This window comes from Barbus barbus (genome assembly GCF_936440315.1).
Source record: "Barbus barbus genome assembly, chromosome: 8".
Lineage (NCBI taxonomy): Eukaryota > Metazoa > Chordata > Actinopteri > Cypriniformes > Cyprinidae > Barbus > Barbus barbus.
Genome location: NC_136736.1, coordinates 6084949 through 6103894, shown reverse-complemented (window position 1 = coordinate 6103894; position 18946 = coordinate 6084949). Strand labels below are relative to the sequence as shown.

General features: G+C 37.0%; 4 protein-coding genes across 13 annotated transcripts in view; 2 read left to right on the top strand and 2 right to left on the bottom strand.

Annotated features, from left to right (window-relative positions):
• LOC306873427 (intersectin-1-like) overlaps window positions 1-2883 on the bottom strand; it is a 50044-nt gene extending 47161 nt beyond the window's left edge. The window contains exon 1 of one of the 2 annotated variants that reach the window (XM_079422698.1): window positions 2684-2883. The gene's annotated coding sequence lies outside the window, so the exon portion shown is untranslated. The remainder of the gene's footprint in view (window positions 1-2683) is intronic. The other variant, XM_079422697.1, reaches the window with a different exon arrangement.
• Window positions 2884-5413: 2530 nt separating this feature from the next.
• cryzl1 (crystallin, zeta (quinone reductase)-like 1) lies at window positions 5414-11484 on the top strand. Of its 6 annotated transcripts, none has more exons than XM_079423397.1 (14): window positions 5661-5718; window positions 6062-6140; window positions 6266-6343; window positions 6488-6560; window positions 6654-6698; window positions 6782-6850; window positions 6947-7080; window positions 7788-7899; window positions 8552-8572; window positions 8756-8854; window positions 9523-9635; window positions 9793-9898; window positions 10424-10469; window positions 10654-11224. In XM_079423397.1, the coding sequence occupies exons 2-14, from the start codon at window positions 6078-6080 to the stop codon at window positions 10751-10753; spliced, it is 1059 nt and encodes a 352-aa protein (XP_079279523.1). In that variant the 5' UTR covers window positions 5661-5718; window positions 6062-6077; the 3' UTR covers window positions 10754-11224. The 6 variants fall into 6 exon arrangements, with proteins under 6 accessions (XP_079279525.1, XP_079279523.1, XP_079279522.1 ...); XM_079423396.1 differs by having other exon boundaries at window positions 5661-5722; XM_079423398.1 differs by having other exon boundaries at window positions 5712-5849.
• setd4 (SET domain containing 4) lies at window positions 10817-15568 on the bottom strand. 2 transcript variants are annotated; one of them, XM_079423394.1, is made up of 10 exons: window positions 15180-15568; window positions 14996-15091; window positions 14871-14908; window positions 14689-14777; window positions 13112-13541; window positions 12523-12697; window positions 12364-12445; window positions 12152-12232; window positions 11862-11985; window positions 10817-11784 (listed from the first exon to the last, which is right to left on the bottom strand). In XM_079423394.1, exons 1-10 carry the CDS (start codon window positions 15253-15255, stop codon window positions 11653-11655), a joined length of 1323 nt encoding a protein of 440 aa, XP_079279520.1. In that variant the 5' UTR covers window positions 15256-15568; the 3' UTR covers window positions 10817-11652. The 2 variants fall into 2 exon arrangements, with proteins under 2 accessions (XP_079279520.1, XP_079279521.1); XM_079423395.1 differs by having other exon boundaries at window positions 10819-11784; window positions 12556-12697; window positions 15180-15392.
• cbr1 (carbonyl reductase 1) lies at window positions 15438-18913 on the top strand. Of its 3 annotated transcripts, XM_079423404.1 has the most exons (5): window positions 15571-15624; window positions 15748-16046; window positions 17148-17255; window positions 17348-17780; window positions 18791-18913. In XM_079423404.1, coding segments are annotated over exons 2-5 (828 nt in total). In that variant the 5' UTR covers window positions 15571-15624; window positions 15748-15760; the 3' UTR covers window positions 18792-18913. The 3 variants fall into 3 exon arrangements, with proteins under 3 accessions (XP_079279528.1, XP_079279529.1, XP_079279530.1); XM_079423402.1 differs by lacking the exon at window positions 18791-18913 and having other exon boundaries at window positions 15438-15624; window positions 17348-18746; XM_079423403.1 differs by lacking the exon at window positions 18791-18913 and having other exon boundaries at window positions 15488-15624; window positions 15731-16046; window positions 17348-18746.
• The last annotated feature ends 33 nt before the right edge of the window (window positions 18914-18946 follow it).

Here is an 18946-nt window from a genome sequence, read left to right as displayed (position 1 = left end):
GAAAGCTGAAGCTCGCGCTAGTAGTGTTCGGCCAATCACAATGCACTGGGCCAATCAGAGCAGACTGCACTTGTCAGAAGGAGGGGCTTTGTAGAAAACGATGCGTTTGAGATTATTACAATTTTCTGTAATACACATTATTTCATCATTAATTGTGCATTTCAAAAATCATCGTCCCTGCTCTACATGCATGAAGGCCTATACACAAGTTATAAACTCAAACTTTAACTCCAGCAGCAAAGCAAATACACTTAAAGACCATCATTCACAATTTGTTTAGCAAAAAGCAGGCAGGAATGACTCAGGCCTACTGGAGCAGACCACGGGGGTGAGAGATTGAGGGTCCCTCGCTCTTCCTGTTAACCTAATTATCTAGACAAAAAGCTGCTTCTGAGCCAACGATCGTACAAAGAGAAACATATTTCAAAGTGAGCAGCAAAAGCGCACATCAGCGGTGAACAAAAAAAGACCAGACCCACACACACACATAGCTGGCCTATCATCCATTCTGCTGAGACAGAGCGGTGCATAGTGGATTGAGGATCTCTTTTATCTCGCACCCCAGACTAAATCTCTGCTGTACACCTGTGGGGGATGGGGAATAGAGAATGGTGAATATATGGATGCAAGAGAGAAAGTGGCCAGATAAACTTGAGGTTGCAAAAAACAGCCTCTAATGACTCATGAACTGAACGGCCTAACAATAAGCTCCTCTTGAGCCTGCACTTAAAACAGAGGCTTTCAAATGCTCCATTATCCTCATCTAAGCAAGTCTGTAAGCGCAACACCATTTACATTACTTTCAGATTAAAGGACATTTTCTGATTAAATTTTCATTCAAAAAAGGAGTTTACATGCTCAACAGCCATCAGAACATTCCTGTATAAATGTAATAAGAACAAACTAAAGGGGCAACCAAACTGCACTTTTCCATTTATTCACATGCCAATGTGGGAAACGGGAAATAAGCTTACGTCGTGTGTTTCAAAGTGAAGTGACATTGAAGTGACATTCAGCCAAGTATGGTGACCCATACTCGGAATTCGTGCTCTGCATTTAACCCATCCAACGTGCACACACACAGCAGTGAACACACACACACCGTGAACACACACCCGGAGCAGTGGGCAGCCATTTATGCTGCGGCGCGCGGGGAGCAGTTGGGGGTTCGGGCACCTCAGTCGTGGTATTGAGGGTGGAGAGAGCGCTGGACATTCTAGTGTTAAAGGTCTAGTGAACGAATTTGTATCACATGAACAAGTGTGACTAAAAGAAGATCGATATGTCAAAGCGTGATCATCCATTCATACTTTGTAGGGTTGGAAATAACGAAAATAATGAAGATGCTCTTTACATTTTATGCTGAATTTCAGTAATTTTGAACAGCAATCTAATCAACCCATTACTTCTCACTTGTCTGCAAGTTATGTAAAATAACAGTAAATATTTGTAAAATAGTCTAATTAAATATCACTCACTACCTGATGTTACTCAGATTTACTGTGGTTTTACTATGTGCAATTATAACTTGACATTCATTCATGGTGGGTATTCTGAATGTCCAAAAAATTATTTCTAGGTTTCTAGAAACCAGAGTATCTGCTTAATTAATGTGTTTATACTTTTACAAATCACAAGATGACCAACTTACGATTAATGTTTCAATATTATTATACATTTAACCAGTACATTACAGAAACACATCTTCAATTATCAGGTTAACAATTGATATTTAGATCAATTTGAGTTCAACTTTTACATTTGGATGCCTTTGAATATTTTGGTAAACTAAAGATCTGATCTTATATCAGTTATAGGGAGATCACATTTTTAAAGCATTTCTCAGGATGGCTACCGAAGCAGGTTTTCCACTCTAGAGTGCCTCTATAAACCAGGTTTACAACCAGACTGACCCAAGCCAACAGGCTCCAGCTGCATTGCTCACAAGATCTTGTAAACCACCCTCCAATCTGACAGTGTTTACATGTATGATTGTGGCTTTCAGACAAAGCACCCAAATCCACGGCCAGACTTCACTACAGGATCTGAGCCTTTTAATCACCTTCCTTCAGACATAATCACAGGATAATAACCTCTGCTTCTCCAGACACACATGTGTACTGACTGCACTGGAGAAGAATTGGGAGAGTCACAGTAAAAAAACAACAATATGTAAGTTAGAGGTGAGACCTGCAGCCTTGTGTGGAGATGAGCTGAAGAAGCTGGTTAAAAAATGCCCCCATCAGGGATCTTCATCTCCATCACACATTTGGCTAAATCACTGTTAATACACCCTACATACCTCAGCACTCTCAAGGTCCAAATAATCCACTATATCGGTGAGTTTTACCTCAGAAATCCAGTTTTTAACCTGCTGTCAGTGATAATACCACACCAGCAGCCGTTAGCCGTGTGCTAACTAACGTTACATCAGAGCTGAGCTTTAGCTGCAATCTCTGCGTGGAAAGAGAGATTACAGAGGCCTCCTTTTACGAATAAACGACTAGAGGAGGGTATTATTACAGTTACCGAGCCGAAAACACCGTTGAGGTGACCGTTGCCTTGCGCTAAACAGCAGAACGTTACTAGTAACGTAAATTCGCACGAAGCGCGCCCTGAAATGTAGCGGCCGCAGTCACTGTCAAAAAAGGACAATCGGCCCGAGACACACAAACACTCTTACCTCATCATTCAGTTCCCATTATATCTCTAGCACTCTGTGAGGGAACACGCTAGAGGAGCATGGGATGACAGAAGGAGGACTCTTCTTTCCTTTTTTTTTTTTTTTTTTTTTTTTTTAAAGTGCGAGATCAATTCCAGGCTTATTTCGTTGCTCCTTCTGACTCCTCGTTTCTTTCCTCGTAGCTTCGCTAGTAGTGAAGTAAAAAGGGGGAAAATGAAACGTGCGCAGACATCCATCATCCGTGTCTGCGCGTGTACTGCAGACAGGGGGCGCAATGCGGCCCAAACCAGGAGGAAGTCTGTAGTGTTCTAAAATTCAATGCATTGACAATTATTTTTTATTATATTATATTTTATGATGCATTTTAGTGCTGGGCAATGATTAATCGCGATTAATCGCTTCCAAAATAAAAGTTTTTGTGTACATAATATATGTGTCTGTACTGTGTATATTTACATTTACATTTAGTCTTATAGCAGAAAAGCAACTTACAAATGAGGACAATAGAAGCAATCAAAACCAACAAAGAGCAATAAAATGCAAGTGCTATGACAAGTCTCGGTTAGCCCAACGCAGTACACATAGCAAGGTTTTTTATATATATATATATATATATATATATATAAATATACATTAAAAAACACTTGACCTACTATCACTTGCTCTTTCTATTCGTTTTCTAACTGCTTGTTTTTCTTAAAAAAAAAACTCTTAGAATAAGAAAAGAATATAGAAAGCTAGTGTATCAACTTGTTTTCTTTGTATATGTGTGTCTACTAGTGTTTTTTGTTTACATAATATGTGTGTGTGCGGTGTATATTTATGTATATACAAATACACACATACCATATATATTTTGAAAATGTTTACAAAATTTATTTTACATGCATTTATTTATATTATATATAAATTTATTTAATATATAAACAACATATTTTTTTAAATATATACATGCATGTATGTGTATTATATATATATATATATATATATATATATATATATATATATATATATAATAAATATACACAGTACACACATGTATATTATGTAAACAAAAGCTTTTATTTTGGATGCGATTAATCACGATTAATCGTTTGACAGCACTAATATATAAACACACACACAGATAGAATAGAAAAAGAATATAGAAAGCTAGGTTAGAGTTTATTTAAAAAAAAAATTATAAAAAAAAGAAATATAGAAAATAGAATTAGAATAGTGCTAGTGTTCGAAGGTCAAATAAAGATGGAAGAGATGTGTTTTTAGCCGTTTCTTGAAGATGAAGGACTCAGCTGCTCAGGTTTAGTTTGACAAGTCATTCCACCAGGAGGGAACAGTTAATTAAAAAACACACACACACACACACACACACACACACACACATATATATTTATTGATTTTAGAGCATATTTTAGAGCAGTGACTGCTCTAAAATATGAAACACTAATATTTCAGAAGTTTATACTGTAACATGCTTATCCGATAACTCTTATATTTCCTATATGGGTTTATGTATATGCTTTATTTTTTTTAAGTTTAACAGTTTTTTTTTCCTAAGGCAATGTTTCCGGTCATAGCTACGAAAAGCTTTGATTTCAAAAACAGTATCATAGCTATTAAACTATATCTTGTTATGATTTTAAATCTGTATTTAACATCAGAATGATTTTAAAGTAAGTCTGATTTTGTGGTGGCTGTGCTTCAAAGCGGACATCGGATGCCCATTTTCCACAAGTTGGTATGATTATTTAGGGTCTTCTCGAAATGGTCCCTTTTTACCTTGTCAAAAACAGCTCTGTTCACAGCAACTTGTTTTGCTGCATATCTCTTTACATGCTAATGAGCTCTGCTCACCCCGCCCCTCTCTTCTGTGGAAGAGCAAAGGCGATTCGCAAATAATCATAAGTGTGAGACTTACTTCTTCTGGAGGTGCAGCTGGATCATGAACAATGGGTACTGCTCCATCCTTGAGTTTTAACTTTTGAACAAAACCTGCCTTGAATTGTCCCTCATTCAGAAAACAGTCTGGAGCAATTAGCATTGTAGGGTGGCTGTGTCCACACACTACCATCCAATGTCTCCTTTAAATTAAAAATTTTATAATCTTAATTCAAGTGATGAAGGATTTCGAAAGTCTGACAGTAATCAGTGTTGAGTACTACTGTAAGGTTAACCCTGTCTGCTTTACCTGTTTGAAAGTGATTAACAGTTGAATACATTAGGAATTTAGAAAAGTAATCAAAAAGTAATCAGTTACATTACTTTAGTAAAGTAATCGGAAAAAGTTACACTACTTATTACATTTTAAGTAGGGTAACTAGTAATCTGTAACCTATTACATTTCCAAAGTACCCTTCCCAACACTGATCGCAAGTTCCAATGAACTGTATTGGTAACGACGGAACTTGCGACCATATGCTTTTGGAAAACGCACTCAGACCGGTTTTGTGAACCGATTCAATAGATTCGAATCAGACATTGCTTGCCTAGAACGAGCGTCATTGCTGGCTTCTTTTTTATTATTATTAAATATTAAATATATTTAATTGGTTTGTTACATTATTTATTGATTTAAAAACAAGTTACTAGCATAGATTTTATTTAAAGTACTTTGGTCTCTATATTTCGATTAACTGAGAATATAGTTAAAATATGAAAGCGGTTCTCTTGTTTGTGAATCGAACCGATTCAACCGATTCATTTTAAAAGAACGATTCGGTTACGAATCTTGAGCCCATTCACTTCTCAGGTCGTTACTGCTGTTTTAATGTACTGTTACAAATAAAATGTAACATTTCATTGATTTATTGATTTAAAATGATTTAGATGACGGTCTCTATATTTTAGATTCACTGAGGACATATATTTAGTGGAAATAAGCAGGCCGTTATCTAACCTAATCCCTCACACATCGGATTATGTTGTGAGATGTTCTCGTTTCCCTTCTATGTGTTTATATTTCTACTTCACCTACGTCACACAGGAGCAGTCACGTGCAGGAAATGAACAAAACACTACCGCAGTCGTCTATATGTGTTGGTAGGATCTAAAATGCTCTTGCATGCAAAAATATTATATAGCATAACACAAGAAGATATTATAACACCGATCTCGATGCTTTAAAAAGAGAATCGTGAAAGGGAAATTGCAAAGTACAAGTAGCTCAGTTAGTATGCAATCGTATTCTGTATGATTTGGAGTTTATATTCTTTAACTTGCACAGTTCAAGTGCAAACACACAATAAATGTGGTGAATTTCTTTAGAGAGTGTTCTGTATGGCATATTATTATAATAATAGTATTAATACAGTATTTCATTCAGCTTGTTGCAGTTGCTTGTGTTAATCTTTCATTGGGCATTGATTTATCTGATTACAGAACAGCTAGAATTGCCATGAAGGGACTTTACTGCAAACCAGGAGACCAGGGTGATGTGAAGTTTGTCTCACAGGAGACGGTGAGAGTGCACGATCGTGCTTTTGTATTTTCTGATGCATGTATTTACATATCCACAGTTTCCTGGAGAAATCTGTAATAAGCAATTCGTACTGATTGCATGATGTCCGTTGTTTTCTGTCACAGAATCTACCCACTAACATTGGGGACCATCAGGTCAAAGTTCAAGTGAAAAGCTGTGCATTAAGTCCAGTTGATTGTAAGGTAATTTAATTGTCAACAAGATCTTGAACAACATCTGGTGATCTCGATGTGAATGACCTGCAGAAAAGCAACTGGATAATAATAGCAAATCTCAAAGCATGTGTCTCATATACAGAATATTTGCATTCTTAATCTGTTTTTCAGCTGTATGGGGACCTCAAGCTTGAGAAAGAACATGTCCCAGTTGGAAGGGAGATTGCTGGGGTTGTTCTTCAAGGTTTAAATTACTTCTTGTATATTTGACTCCATTACCATTTGCCATCTATTCAAATAAATGTGATAAATCTGATGTGATGCGATCATTTTCCAGTTGGACCCAAAGTTACCTTTTTCCAGTCAGATGATGAGGTTGTTGGTAAGAACTTTATTAGACTCTCTTTTTTATCCGAGTCTGCTTTATATGTGTTTAATCAAATAAACATTTGCATGCCTTCTCAGGGATTCTCCCTCTGGATGCTGAGCAGTCTGGCCTTTGTTCTGTTGTGGTTACTGATGAATATAATTTAGGTATTGCACACATTACATTATAGACAATAGTCCTACCTAGTTCCTTAAAGATACACTACCTTTTGTATTTCCCATATGCTTCTGTTTTAATAACAGTTCAGAAGCCTGAGAAAGCGAGCTGGTTTGAAGCAGCAGCAGTAATTAAAGACGGTCTCAGGGCTTACACTGCTCTCCACACACTGGCTCGGATGGCTGCGGGTCAGACTGTACTGGTGCTGGATGGGGCTGGTGTAGGTATCTGTGCAGAGGTCAAAAGGGCAACACCTTCCTGATGCTTGCCTCCTATTAGTATATAGTCTACTGTTCAATTTCGGGGTTGGTAAGGTTTTTTCTTTTTATGCTCATCAAGGCTGCATTTATTTTTTTATTTAAAAAATATTACAGAAATAGTGTGGCTTTAATATTGTGAAATATTATTATAATTTAAAATAAATGTTTTGGATTTTAATATAAATTTAAAATGTAATTTATTCCTGTGATGCTAAGCTGAATTCTCAGCATCATTACTCCAGTCTTCAGTGTCACATGATCCTTCAGAAATCATTCTGATATGCTGTTCAAGAAACATTTCTTATTATATATTATATATGCAACAGTTGTGCAGCTTAATATTTTTGTGGAAATTGTTATGATTTTTTCAGGTTGGAAAATAAAAATCTTTTGTAATATTATTTTTACTGTCATTCCTGATGAATTTAATGCATCCTTGCTGTATAAAAGTATTTAATTCTTTAAAAAAACACTTAGTGACTTCAAACTTTTGAATGTGTATATTTGTTGATACCGGTCAATTTCGTCATTCTGATATTTTGAAAATGGATTTTGTTGTTTTTAGTTAGCTTCTCACATCAGAATCAACTTGGTACTTTACAAGCATTATTTGGCTCTCTGTTTTCAAAATTTCAAATCATTAACTTCCTGTTTTGTGTGTATGCAGCCCTTTGGAGTTCTGGCCATTCAGCTCGCTCACTATCACGGTGTGAAAGTCCTGGCTACAGCTTTGTCTCCGGAGGACCAGAAGTTTTTGGAAGAGCTCCGGCCGAGTGTGGGTGGGTGCTGAAATAAAGCATTGTGGAGAACAATGACAGCGAAGATATTTTCCCCATGACGTGTCAGTTTAGGATGAAGTTCAAGCTTGGTTTGACTTAGCTCTTCACTGGCAGTGGAGATTCATGAAACACTCGGCATGAGTTGTTCTGAAAATCCCTGATAAACGCCAAACAAACTGAAATGCCAAATGGAGCAAATCTCTATTAACCTTTAGTTGTTATCTCTTGTAAAGTTTACCTCTCATATTTACGGTACGCAATGTGGATTTATTTCCTGAGCGTATGAAAAGTATCACACTGGTATCATTTTATGTACAAGTGCAAAGTCTAAAATCTATTCAAGTCTAATCGAATGTAGAAATCTTTTATTCTGGATTGTTGCCAAGGGCATTTTCTCATATTTCAAAGATGTGTTGTAATGCAGGCTGTTCAAAGTTTTTAACCCCATCCTTTATTCTGGAAATCAAAACTGATTTCATTTTGTCCTAGATTTCTGTCTTTCTTTAAACTCACGCATATTGATTGCTAAACCTTTTCAGGTAGTGCCTTTCTCATCTTTTCACTTCTCCCTTGAGCATCTTTTTGACTTGCTTTGCCAATTGACTTTCTTTTTCATCTTGTTTCTTCTTTGTGCCACTTGCACTTGCTCAAGGTGTGCAGGAATCACTTTTGGGTAAGTTATTTATAGCAGCAGTCTCTTCTATAAGTATTCATTCAGGCTATCATATTCACACAAGCCTCACAACAAATCTGTTCTTTGAGAATAGTTATTCGGTATACATCAGCTTGATATGCTTAATCAATGTTAATTAGATTTATTGTAAGCATTGGTACTTAAGTGTATCTCTTCCTTCAGCTCGAGTGATCAGAGTGTGGGACTCAAAGGAGGATTTGGTGGACTCGTGCCTTGAAGAAAGTGGAGGTCTTGGGGTGGACATCATCATTGATTCAGGAGGTTTACATCACTTTACATGACATTTGTAACTGTTTCAGCAAAGTCGTCTCTTATGTGCTTTTAATTATTTATATTAATATGGATCTTCTGTCCATTAAGCAGTTGTGTTGCAATATCAATTTATTATTTAAATGCATAAATAATAAAAATATACATATTTTACTGTTCAAAAGTTTGGGGTTGGTAAGATTTTTAATGCTTTTGAACGAAGTCTCTTATGTTCACCGATGCTGCATTTATTTAATCAAACTACAGTAAAAACAGTGAAATATTTTTAATTCGGTTTTTATTTTAATATGTAATTTATTCTTGATGGCAAAGCTGAATTTTCAGCAGACTTTACTGTCACATGATCCTACAGAAATTATTTAAATATGCTGATTTGATGCTGAAAAAACTCTTATGTTGAAAATAGTTGCGATGATTAAAATTTTTGTAGAAACATACAAATATGACACTTTTTTCAGGATTGTTTGTTGAATAAAAAGTTCCAAAGAGCAGCACAAATTTTTTTGTAACAATGAAACTGTCGTAAAAGACCTTGCTGTTACTTGCTGAATAAATGTATTTTTATGTAAAAAAATTGTATTGACCCCAAACGTTCAAACGGCAGTGTACATGCTCATTTGTAATCAGCAGTCTATGATTCTGAGCCTTTTTTTGAGCAGTGAGACTCTATGATGAGGAGCTAGAAGCACAGAGGCACTGCCCACATAAACATGACCTCCTTACCCTGCTTTCAGTTGGAGGTCATTGGGTCACCACAGAACAACACTTACAGGTTAGCAGCTTCTTCCAAACGCAGTTCCCTGATCTCTTTTGTATACCTAAACAATCAACATTTTGTGTCCTCATTATAGAAATCAAATATTGACTAGCCGAATCGATTTTTACAATTAAATACATTTATTAAAATAATTTTTATCCTCTTTTCCAAGCTGGACCCTCCTGACAGCCACATTCTCTTCCTGAAAGCAGCATCTCTCTCATTCCTTAACGACGAGGTGTGGACAACATCCCGTGCCAAGCAGGGCCGATATCTTCGTATCTTTTACTATAAACTACATTAGTCTTTAACCAAACACTGCCCTCTGATTGGTCCGGTTGTATTACAAACAATTCATGCTTCAGCTTTGTTTATCAACCTTGAAATATCAAATTCTCAAAGTTTCCAGCTCAGTCTAGTATCGTTTATATTTATGTATTAAGCAGACGATTTTATTTACACATTTTCTTTTGTATGTTACTTGCCATGAAGGCACATAAAAATTACTCTGACCCTTATTCTTTACCCAAAACATTGCTTTAATCTCCAGTGGAATGAAGAAAAGAGATTTAACTAGATGGTATCAGAGCCATTTTTTGTGAAACCGCTATATGTTGGAATGAGGTCATTGGGTTCCTGAGTGTGCATATGGCTAGTCCATGACAATTTGATGTATTTGAGACCTGAGGGTTTTCTCCCAGTGTCCTCAGGCTACTGGAACGACCTTGTCAACAACATAAAGGACATGCGGTTTCCTGTTTGTAACTGGGTTATTTGCCTTTAGTCTGCTCTCTCTCTCTCAGATATCCTGAAAGATGTGATGGACAAACTCTGCACAGGGACTTTCAGGTGAGAATGAGGAATAAACAGAAACCGATTGTGTGTGTATGAGAGTCTGTACAAAGAGTAATAGTTACACAAATTATGAACTTAAATCTGAATGTATGTGGGCTGTGTTTGTAATGCAGAGAGAGAAAGTGTGAAAACAACTTTGTTGTGCGAATGGTGTTGAATTTGACTCGTCTCTGCACAGGCCGCAATTGGAGGACCCTGTGCCTTTGTATGAAGCTACAGTCTCCATGGAGATGGTACAGAGAAAGCAAACGAGGAAAAGAATAGCCGTGAAGCTTTGAAGAGGGCTCAAAATGTGTTTTCCATAATTATGTAAAATTTAGTGGTTATAAATCTCACGTTTTGTCAGTTGCACTTTTAATGGATTGTTGGTATTTAAAAACATAATTTTTTTTAAATGGAAATCCGGCTCATTCCAAAATACATGCATCACAAAGCAAATAGTATTTACATTATACAAAAAAGTGTGTGTGTATATAAAACTTTTGAAATTATTTACATAACATTTTTCTTTGGAACTTTAGCCTAGTTAACTTATGACATATTGTATATGTGATTTTCCCTGGTCAAGCATTCCCAATGGATTATTAACAGCACCATCTGATCCCATTTCTTTTGCTTATTAATATGGACTGGATAATGCTGACCTAGAATTCGCCATGGTTGTTCAGAGGTATGCAGTTGATTATCTGTAGTCTCCTACCAGAAACACAGCATGTAGCTCATTTGCTTTCAATAGAAGATTTAAGATCTCATTGTTTTTAATTTTTATTTTAGCTTAAGTTTTCTTAATTGATGTGCTTTTGACATTTTTATTTTAACTTGATTTTTTTCATTTTTAGTAATTGTAGAACTTCAACTCATTTTTAGTTAGTTGGCCATTGCAACATTTCTGATTTCTAATAACAACACCGATAGAAAAGAGCAGCATGAACATTCTTCAAAAAGTCTCATTTTGTGTTCCACAGAAAAAAAAGTCATAAGGGTGATTAAATGACAATGTTCGGTTCTGAGTGAAGTATTTTGAACTCCCTGCAGTTTTGGAGGTGATTCGGTTAAGAGCTGTAACACAAAGCTGAACCATATCTGCTGGCTCTTGGCTTGTGTTTAAATCTTGGCAGTGACAGCATGAGGCTTCTGGTTCCTCAGTGTTCTGAATGCCCTACTGTTACCACAGTGACTATTGTCCCCAGAGGTTTTGAAGAACCACTCGTGTGTGCTCCAGAATCCTTTGCTCCTCTTGTCTCAGACTCTCCACCACACACAGTTGTTCAAGGCGAGACAGGTTTGCACCCTGTTTGAGCTGTGATAGCTGTACAAATGAAAAGATTTTGTATCTTTAATTAGACACAGGCAGCATTAAGAATGAATAGATTTAATTAGACTCACCCTCTCTAGTGCCTTGACATTGTCATCGTTGAGGTTATTGCAAAGCTTTAGGGCAGAGTGAATGCACCACTCTTCTCTATCCCGGCTCATTGCTGCCCCCAAGAGGACACTCTTCCAACTACAACTACAGTCCAGACGACAGCATTAAAATCAGTTTTGAATGTATTCAAATAGATGGTATAAAATAAACTTTATGCAAGTAAAAGCAATAACAATGACATGCATTTTGCATTATAATGCAGTCAAATTCCATGCATGCAAATAATGTGTTTAGGGTGTTAACTTCTCACTATTGCTCAGGTTTCAAGGACAGCAGTCTCAGTGCAGTCATCAGTCGCCAGGAAGGGCCATCCATCCCAAACGTTAAGTTTCTGTTGAAGAGTGAAAGCATATGGAACTTGATTTTTGTTGTGAATTTAAGTCGTTTAAAATGACCTCTTATGAACTGCAACATTACACATAAAATTAAGAACAATAGCGTGCAAGATTTCATATTACTTACCTTAAAAAATCATTGTCCCTTAGGTAGAGTAGTTTTTGTGTTAGCTGTTTGTCTTTTTCATCTAGACATAATTTTAGATTTCCTACAATAACAACAAACAGCGATCAATGCAGTTTCATAGTATTTAATATTTGCATATAAAATATTTAATATCCTTACCTAAATCAACATATATTACACTGTGTGGGTTACCAGAGGCAACAAAGCCATATTCCAGAAGTAGTCTGTGATTATCATGAGGGCCGTAATTTATGAATGCTTGCTGGAACTTCTTACAGCCTTGAACACTTTTAACTTCGTAACAGCAAGTTTGTTTGTTGAAGCCAGCTTCAACCTGCACCACAAGGAAAGTTTATAGTCTTTACTTATAACTATGCAATTTTATTGTTTTGCAACAAAGTACACTGCCGCTCAAAAAAATATATGCTGTTCTTTTAAACTTTATTTTCATCCAAGAATGTATTATGATTTAAACAAAAAATATTAAACATCACAACTTTTTCTATTACTGATAATAAAAATCAGCATATTGGAATGACACTGAAGACTTGAGTAATGATGCTGAAAATTCAGCTTTGCATCACAGGAATTTTAAATTGTAAGAATATTTCACAACATCACTGATTTTACTGTATTTTTATAATCAAATAAATGCAGCCTTGGTGAGCATAAGAGACTTCAAACATCAAACATTTTTTATAAACCTTAAACTTTTTAACAGTGGTGTATTTCTGTTAGGTGCTCTTACTTGTACATTAGGACAGTGGTTCAGCAGGTCCAGGTACGGTGCAAGCGCATAGATATTCTTCTCCCTGGAGAGATAGTCATTCTGATCATGCGCCATGTACACCGTACGTGTATTAACGCTACACCAAGCCCACTGCAGTGCATCCCGAGTAAACAACTCCTCTGTGAGCTGGGTGAAGAGTGGCTGGAGGGAGCGGAAAAACATCAATGAAGAACAGTAGAGTTCCTGCAACTGTTCTTTCTGCTCTGTGGCTTTCTTCTGGAGACTCCTCGGCAAAAGGTCAATGATATCATCAGAGAAGTACACAGGGCATGTGTAGGTCTTTGGGAGGATATTAATGTAGGGACTCCACTCTGATGCATCTCCACGATGTCTCTCCGCAATCAGGAAACAACAAAGAGCCAGAAGAGGAGATACAGGAGGATGCCATCTACAAGTCGAAAGAGAGAAACCAAAACCAAATTCACTTCATTGACCCCTCATGGTCCATTTAAAAAATGTACGGTCTGTATGTATGTGTGTGCGTGTATATATATATATATAAGATATTGATTTTTTTAAATATATGTACAGTGAGGAAAAAGACTATTTGATCCACTGCTGATTTTGTACGTTTGCCCACTGAAAAATAAATAATCAGTCTATAATAATGGTAGGTTTATTTTAACAGTGAGAGACAGAAGAACAAAAAAACTAACAAAAAAAACACATTTCAGAAAAGTTATAAATTTATTTGCATTTTAATGAGTCAAATAAGTATTTGATCCCCTATCAATCAGCAAGATTTCTGGCTCCCAGGTGTCTTTTATGCCAGGCAAGGAGCTGAGATTAGGAGAACTCTCTTAAAGGGACTGCTCCTAATCTCAGTTTGTTTCCTGTATAAAAGACAACCTGTCCACAGAAGCAATCAATCAGATTCCAAACTCTCCACCATGGCCAAGACCAAAGAGCTGTCCAAGGATGTCAGGGACAAGATTGTAGACCTACATAAGGCTGGTCTTGTAGCCCAATCCATCGCGAAGCAGCTTGGTGAGAAGGTGACAACAGTTGGTGTGATTATTCGCAAATGGAAGAAACACAAAATAACTGTCAATCTCCCTTGGCCTGGGGCTTCATGCAAGATCTCACCTTGTGGAGTTTCAATGATCATGAGAACGGTGAGGAATCAGCTCAGAACTACACGGGAGGATCTTGTCAATGATCTTAAGGCAGCTGCGACCATAGTCACCAAGAAAACAATTGATAACACACTACGCCGTGAAGGAACTGAAATCTTGCAGCTCATGTACAGGCCTGTCAGAAGTTTGCCAATGATTCAGAGGAGAACTGGGTGAAAGTGTTGTGCTCAGATGAGACCAAAATCGAGCTCTTTGGCATTAACTCAACTCAGTACTTATTTGACTCATTAAAATGCAGATTTGTTTTTGTTATTCCGTCTCTCACTGTTCAAATAAACCTAACATTAAAATTATAGACTGATCATTTCTTTATCAGTGGGCAAACGTACAAAATCAGCAGGGGGTCAAACAATTTTTTCTAATTTTTTTGTAATACAATATAACAATCAGTCCAAATACCTTTTTATATAGTCACCCATGTAACTCCCGAGAACTGTCTCGGTGGTCAATAAGCATTTCTCAGGCAAGGAAATCACACTGTCTTTGGCCTGAAAAGGTAACAAATAAACACTTTCAATGTGGTTTCATATTTTGGACCTATGCACATACGCATGCCCACACAAGTTCAAACAAATAATTACCTTGATAGTTTGAGTTGCCATAAGGCCTCTTCCAGTACCTAAGGGGGAAAAATTTAAGAGTTTGTAACATTACTACGTGTGAAAATGTATTATACAAGCTCTGAAAACCATTGAAACTATCTTGCCATGGAAGTTGACAGGGATGAGAGACTGTGAGGTGAAGCCTTTTTCTTTCAACCATCTCCTCAAAAGAACAAACTGAGCTTCGTGAGACAGAGACACTACAGGAGCAAAATACAAAACATTCATTGTAACTTCCTATACTATAGTATACAACAAAGTTACAATGTATCAGCATAGAAACTGAACCTTTGTATACATCCTCGTGTTTTTTCCGTGTTTTTTCCCTCGCTCTTCTCCCAGCACGGCAGCCAAGTTTATTCATCTTAAAGTTTCCATATAACGGCGCAAACGAAAGCTTATATCGGGTGGAATGTCATTCTAAACCGCAGTTAGAAACAAAACACACATCCACATGGTCAAAAACACAGCCGGATCACGTGCTTCAGGCGTCGTTACGTCACTGTCTTCGAACCAATCGCAGTACGTACAGAAAATTAATTAAATATTTTAGTAAAAAAAAAAAAAAAAAAGATTTACAGCTCATAACTGTTGTTATATCAGCAAGTAAAACTTAATGCACATGACATAGACATCGAACGGCACTGCTTTATGCAAGCGTGTTCCTCCGCGCATGCGCAGTTAAGTAGTGACGCACACCAAAAACTGCCATAAACAAAAGTGAATTGAACAGGTACGAGTTTTTTTTTAATCATGCATGCGTTTCCCAAATGCATTTAATGTCGTGATTTTATTAAATAGGCTGCTGTTTATGTCACGGAATATGGTCTTATTTTCAGTTTCTTGTCCACTGCAGACACATAGCAGCTATGAGCAGCAATAAAGTAGCTCTGGTCACTGGTGGAAATAAAGGCATCGGGTTCGCAATCGTGCGGGCAATGTGCAAGGATTTCGCCGGAGACGTGTACCTGACAGCTCGGGATGTCGGTCGAGGAACCGCAGCTGTGGACAGTCTGAGGAAGGAGGGGCTGGCATCGCTCTTTCACCGGCTGGACATCACCGACCCCGACAGCGTCCGCTCCGCGCGAGACTTCTTCACAGAGAAGTACGGCGGCCTCGACGTGCTCGTCAACAACGCTGGCATCGCCTTCAAGAGTAAATCATTTCTTCAGAAATTAACACTCTGAACCTATTCATTGCCACTGAAGTGAAATGGCTGAAGCTACACATAGAAGCCTGATAAAAATGCTCATTTTAGAAGAAAATTTCAAAAGGCACTTAGAGACTTATGCATCTGAACTCTCTCTCTCTACAGTTATTACAGTTAAAAATAGAGAAAAGGTAGTTAAAATCCAATACATGGAAGGCAGATTGTAGCATTCGGTGGATGGGAGAAATAACAAAAATCATATATAATATAATGGTTAAACTACCAGATGCCTGAAAACCAGTCATAAGGGTAAAATTTTTTAAATGAATAAATAAAACTTATATATTGAAATGAATAAATAAGCTTTCCATTGATGTATGGTTTGTTAGTATAGGACAATATTTGGCCGAGATACAACTATTTGAAAATCTGGAATCTGAGGGTGCAAAAAAAATGAAAGATGTCCAAATTAAGTTCTTAGAAATGCATATTACTAATCAAAAATAAAGTTTTGATATATTTACGGTAGGAAATGTACAAAATATCTTCATTTAACATTAACTTTGCATAATATCATAATGAATTTTGGCATAAAAGAAAATATTATTTTGACCCATACAATATATTGTTGGCTATTTCTACAAATTTACCCCAGCGACTTAAGACTGGTTTTGTGGTCTAGGGTGACTTATGTGTATTGCCTAGTTGCTTATAAGAATATTTTCAGGTGTAATTTCTTCATTTTAATAGGCTTGCATTTATATTTAAACATTATACAAAAAAACTACTTGATTTTGGCTGATTTTTAGATTGTACTCCTAAAAATGACTCTGTATTTAGTGTTTTTTGTTTTGCATTTTCCATTCATTTAATTTGGTGCTCATTTTCTAGTCACATCCATGCTTTTTTGTGTTCATATAGCAAGTCCCACGCAAACAGAAAGTTTTGTATCATTCTAGTAAAGTTAAAAATAAATAAATACATAAATACAAGTAACAGTAAACTTTTCAGTCTAAAATGAGAAAGACCACAAGAAGAGTTAAAATGAATAAATACATTTACTGTGTTATGTGTAATGAAAACAATGTTTGATTTCTTCATGTCAGTGGCAGACACGACCCCCTTTGGCATCCAAGCAGATGTGACATTGAAGACTAATTTCTTTGCTACTAGAGATATGTGCAATGTGTTCCTGCCCATTATCAAACCAGGAGGTAAGTCATGTCTGTTATACCTTGCAGAACCTGCTTGTCTGGTGAGTTTTGTCTTCTCTTTTCTTTTCTCAAACACTCCTTTTTCTCTCTAGGTCGGATAGTGAATGTCTCCAGCGTAATGGGCTCGGTGGCTTTAAGCCGCTGCAGTCCAGAACTCCAGGCCCGTTTCCGAAGCGATGACATTACAGAGGGAGAGCTAGTTGGGCTGATGGAGAGATTCGTCCGTGATGCTCAGGAAGGGGTTCACGCAGAGCGAGGTTGGCCTAGCACTGCATACGGGGTCTCCAAAACTGGCCTCACAACCCTGACTAGAATCATGGCCCGAAATCTGACAAAAGAGAGGCCTGGAGATGAGATCCTATGCAATGCCTGCTGTCCAGGATGGGTCAGGACTGACATGGCTGGACCAAATGCAACCAAATCACCAGATGAGGGCGCCGTCACTCCAGTGTACTTGGCATTGCTGCCTGCTGGGGCTAAAGAGCCCCATGGGCAGTTTGTTTCAGAGAAGAATGTGCAGCCATGGTGAGAGCTAGAAAGAGTAATCGTGTATATGTTTGCGTTGCAAAGCTGGAGTCAAGTTCAGACAAGATTTAAGGTCACTGTACACTGAGTCTGAAATTTTCGCACGTTAAAAAAATAAATACGACCTCACGTTGTGTCAATCACATTTGCACACTGCCTCCGAAACTTTCATCCATCCAAAAAAATTTGGATCAGGTTCGATTTTCTGCGTTTTCGCATCCGTAGCATGCATTTTGATAGGAAAGGACGGGGAATACGAAAAAACAGAAAAACGCATGCGAAAATTTCGGACTCAGTGTGCAATGACCTTTAGACAGGCTATTTCTAGAAAGTTTTGGGCTGAATTCAGACTGAGCCCATGACAGAAGGCTTCAGGTATTTCAAAAAGCTACAATGGGCATTGTGTACTTTATTTTTGTAAATATTACACAGAAATCTTAAAAATTTGATCAAAGTTTTGGTGAATAGACAAACTGAATATCAATTAACAACCAAAATGTATGTGGTCTTAAAGGAATAGTTCACCCAAAAAGTGGAAAATTGCAGAAAACTTGTACTCAACCCGAGGTCATCCAAGTTGTAGTTGAGTTTGTTTCTTCATTGGAACAGATTGGTGAAGATTGATGAAGAAACAAACTCATCTACATTTTGGATGGCCTGAGGGTGAGTACATCTTTAGCAAATTTTCATAATTCAGTGAACTATCCCTTTAAAATCGAGAGACCTATAATTTAGATCTCCTGCTTGTGTATGTTAAATATTTGAAGATACAAAATGCACAAATACAATCATTTACTACATAACATTTATCCTGAACTCATGATTAATTTTACTCTGTGGATTGTAACAGTCCTCTTGTTAGGTTCAAACTGATGAGTGTTGTACCTATAAATAATACTGATAAAAGTGTCATTCATCTGGAAAAAAAAAATTGAATTACAAAAATAAAATGATTTTTTTCACCTAATTGTATTGCTTCTTCTTAAAGCATTTGATGAATGTGTCTGCAGAGTTTGGAAGAAAGCACTGATTTGAAAGAGGCCACTGAATATCCAGCATCCTCGCCATGTCTGAAGTACAGTATATACACTGATATTTAAAGCACTTGTTTAAATAAAAGCCGCATTTCCAAGAACAACATAAAGATGTGTCAGGTTACACATTTG

What these genes read in the sequence shown, in the direction of transcription:
- cryzl1 (XM_079423397.1), top strand. Translation starts at nt 6,078, where the DNA reads ATGAAGGGACTTTACTGCAAACCAGGAGACCAGGGTGATGTGAAGTTT. An exon ending in TGCTGGGGTTGTTCTTCAAG is followed by an intron (nt 6,561 to 6,653) that starts GTTTAAATTACT and finishes ATCATTTTCCAG; the next exon opens with TTGGACCCAAAGTTACCTTT. An exon ending in CAAGCAGGGCCGATATCTTC is followed by an intron (nt 9,899 to 10,423) that starts GTATCTTTTACT and finishes TCTCTCTCTCAG; the next exon opens with ATATCCTGAAAGATGTGATG.
- setd4 (XM_079423394.1), bottom strand. Translation starts at nt 15,255, where the DNA reads ATGAATAAACTTGGCTGCCGTGCTGGGAGAAGAGCGAGGGAAAAAACA. An exon ending in CATCCCTGTCAACTTCCATG is followed by an intron (nt 14,909 to 14,995) that starts GCAAGATAGTTT and finishes TTTCCCCCTTAG; the next exon opens with GTACTGGAAGAGGCCTTATG. An exon ending in TGGCAACTCAAACTATCAAG is followed by an intron (nt 14,778 to 14,870) that starts GTAATTATTTGT and finishes TTACCTTTTCAG; the next exon opens with GCCAAAGACAGTGTGATTTC.
- cbr1 (XM_079423402.1), top strand. Translation starts at nt 15,761, where the DNA reads ATGAGCAGCAATAAAGTAGCTCTGGTCACTGGTGGAAATAAAGGCATC. An exon ending in CGCTGGCATCGCCTTCAAGA is followed by an intron (nt 16,047 to 17,147) that starts GTAAATCATTTC and finishes TCTTCATGTCAG; the next exon opens with TGGCAGACACGACCCCCTTT. An exon ending in GCCCATTATCAAACCAGGAG is followed by an intron (nt 17,256 to 17,347) that starts GTAAGTCATGTC and finishes TTTTCTCTCTAG; the next exon opens with GTCGGATAGTGAATGTCTCC.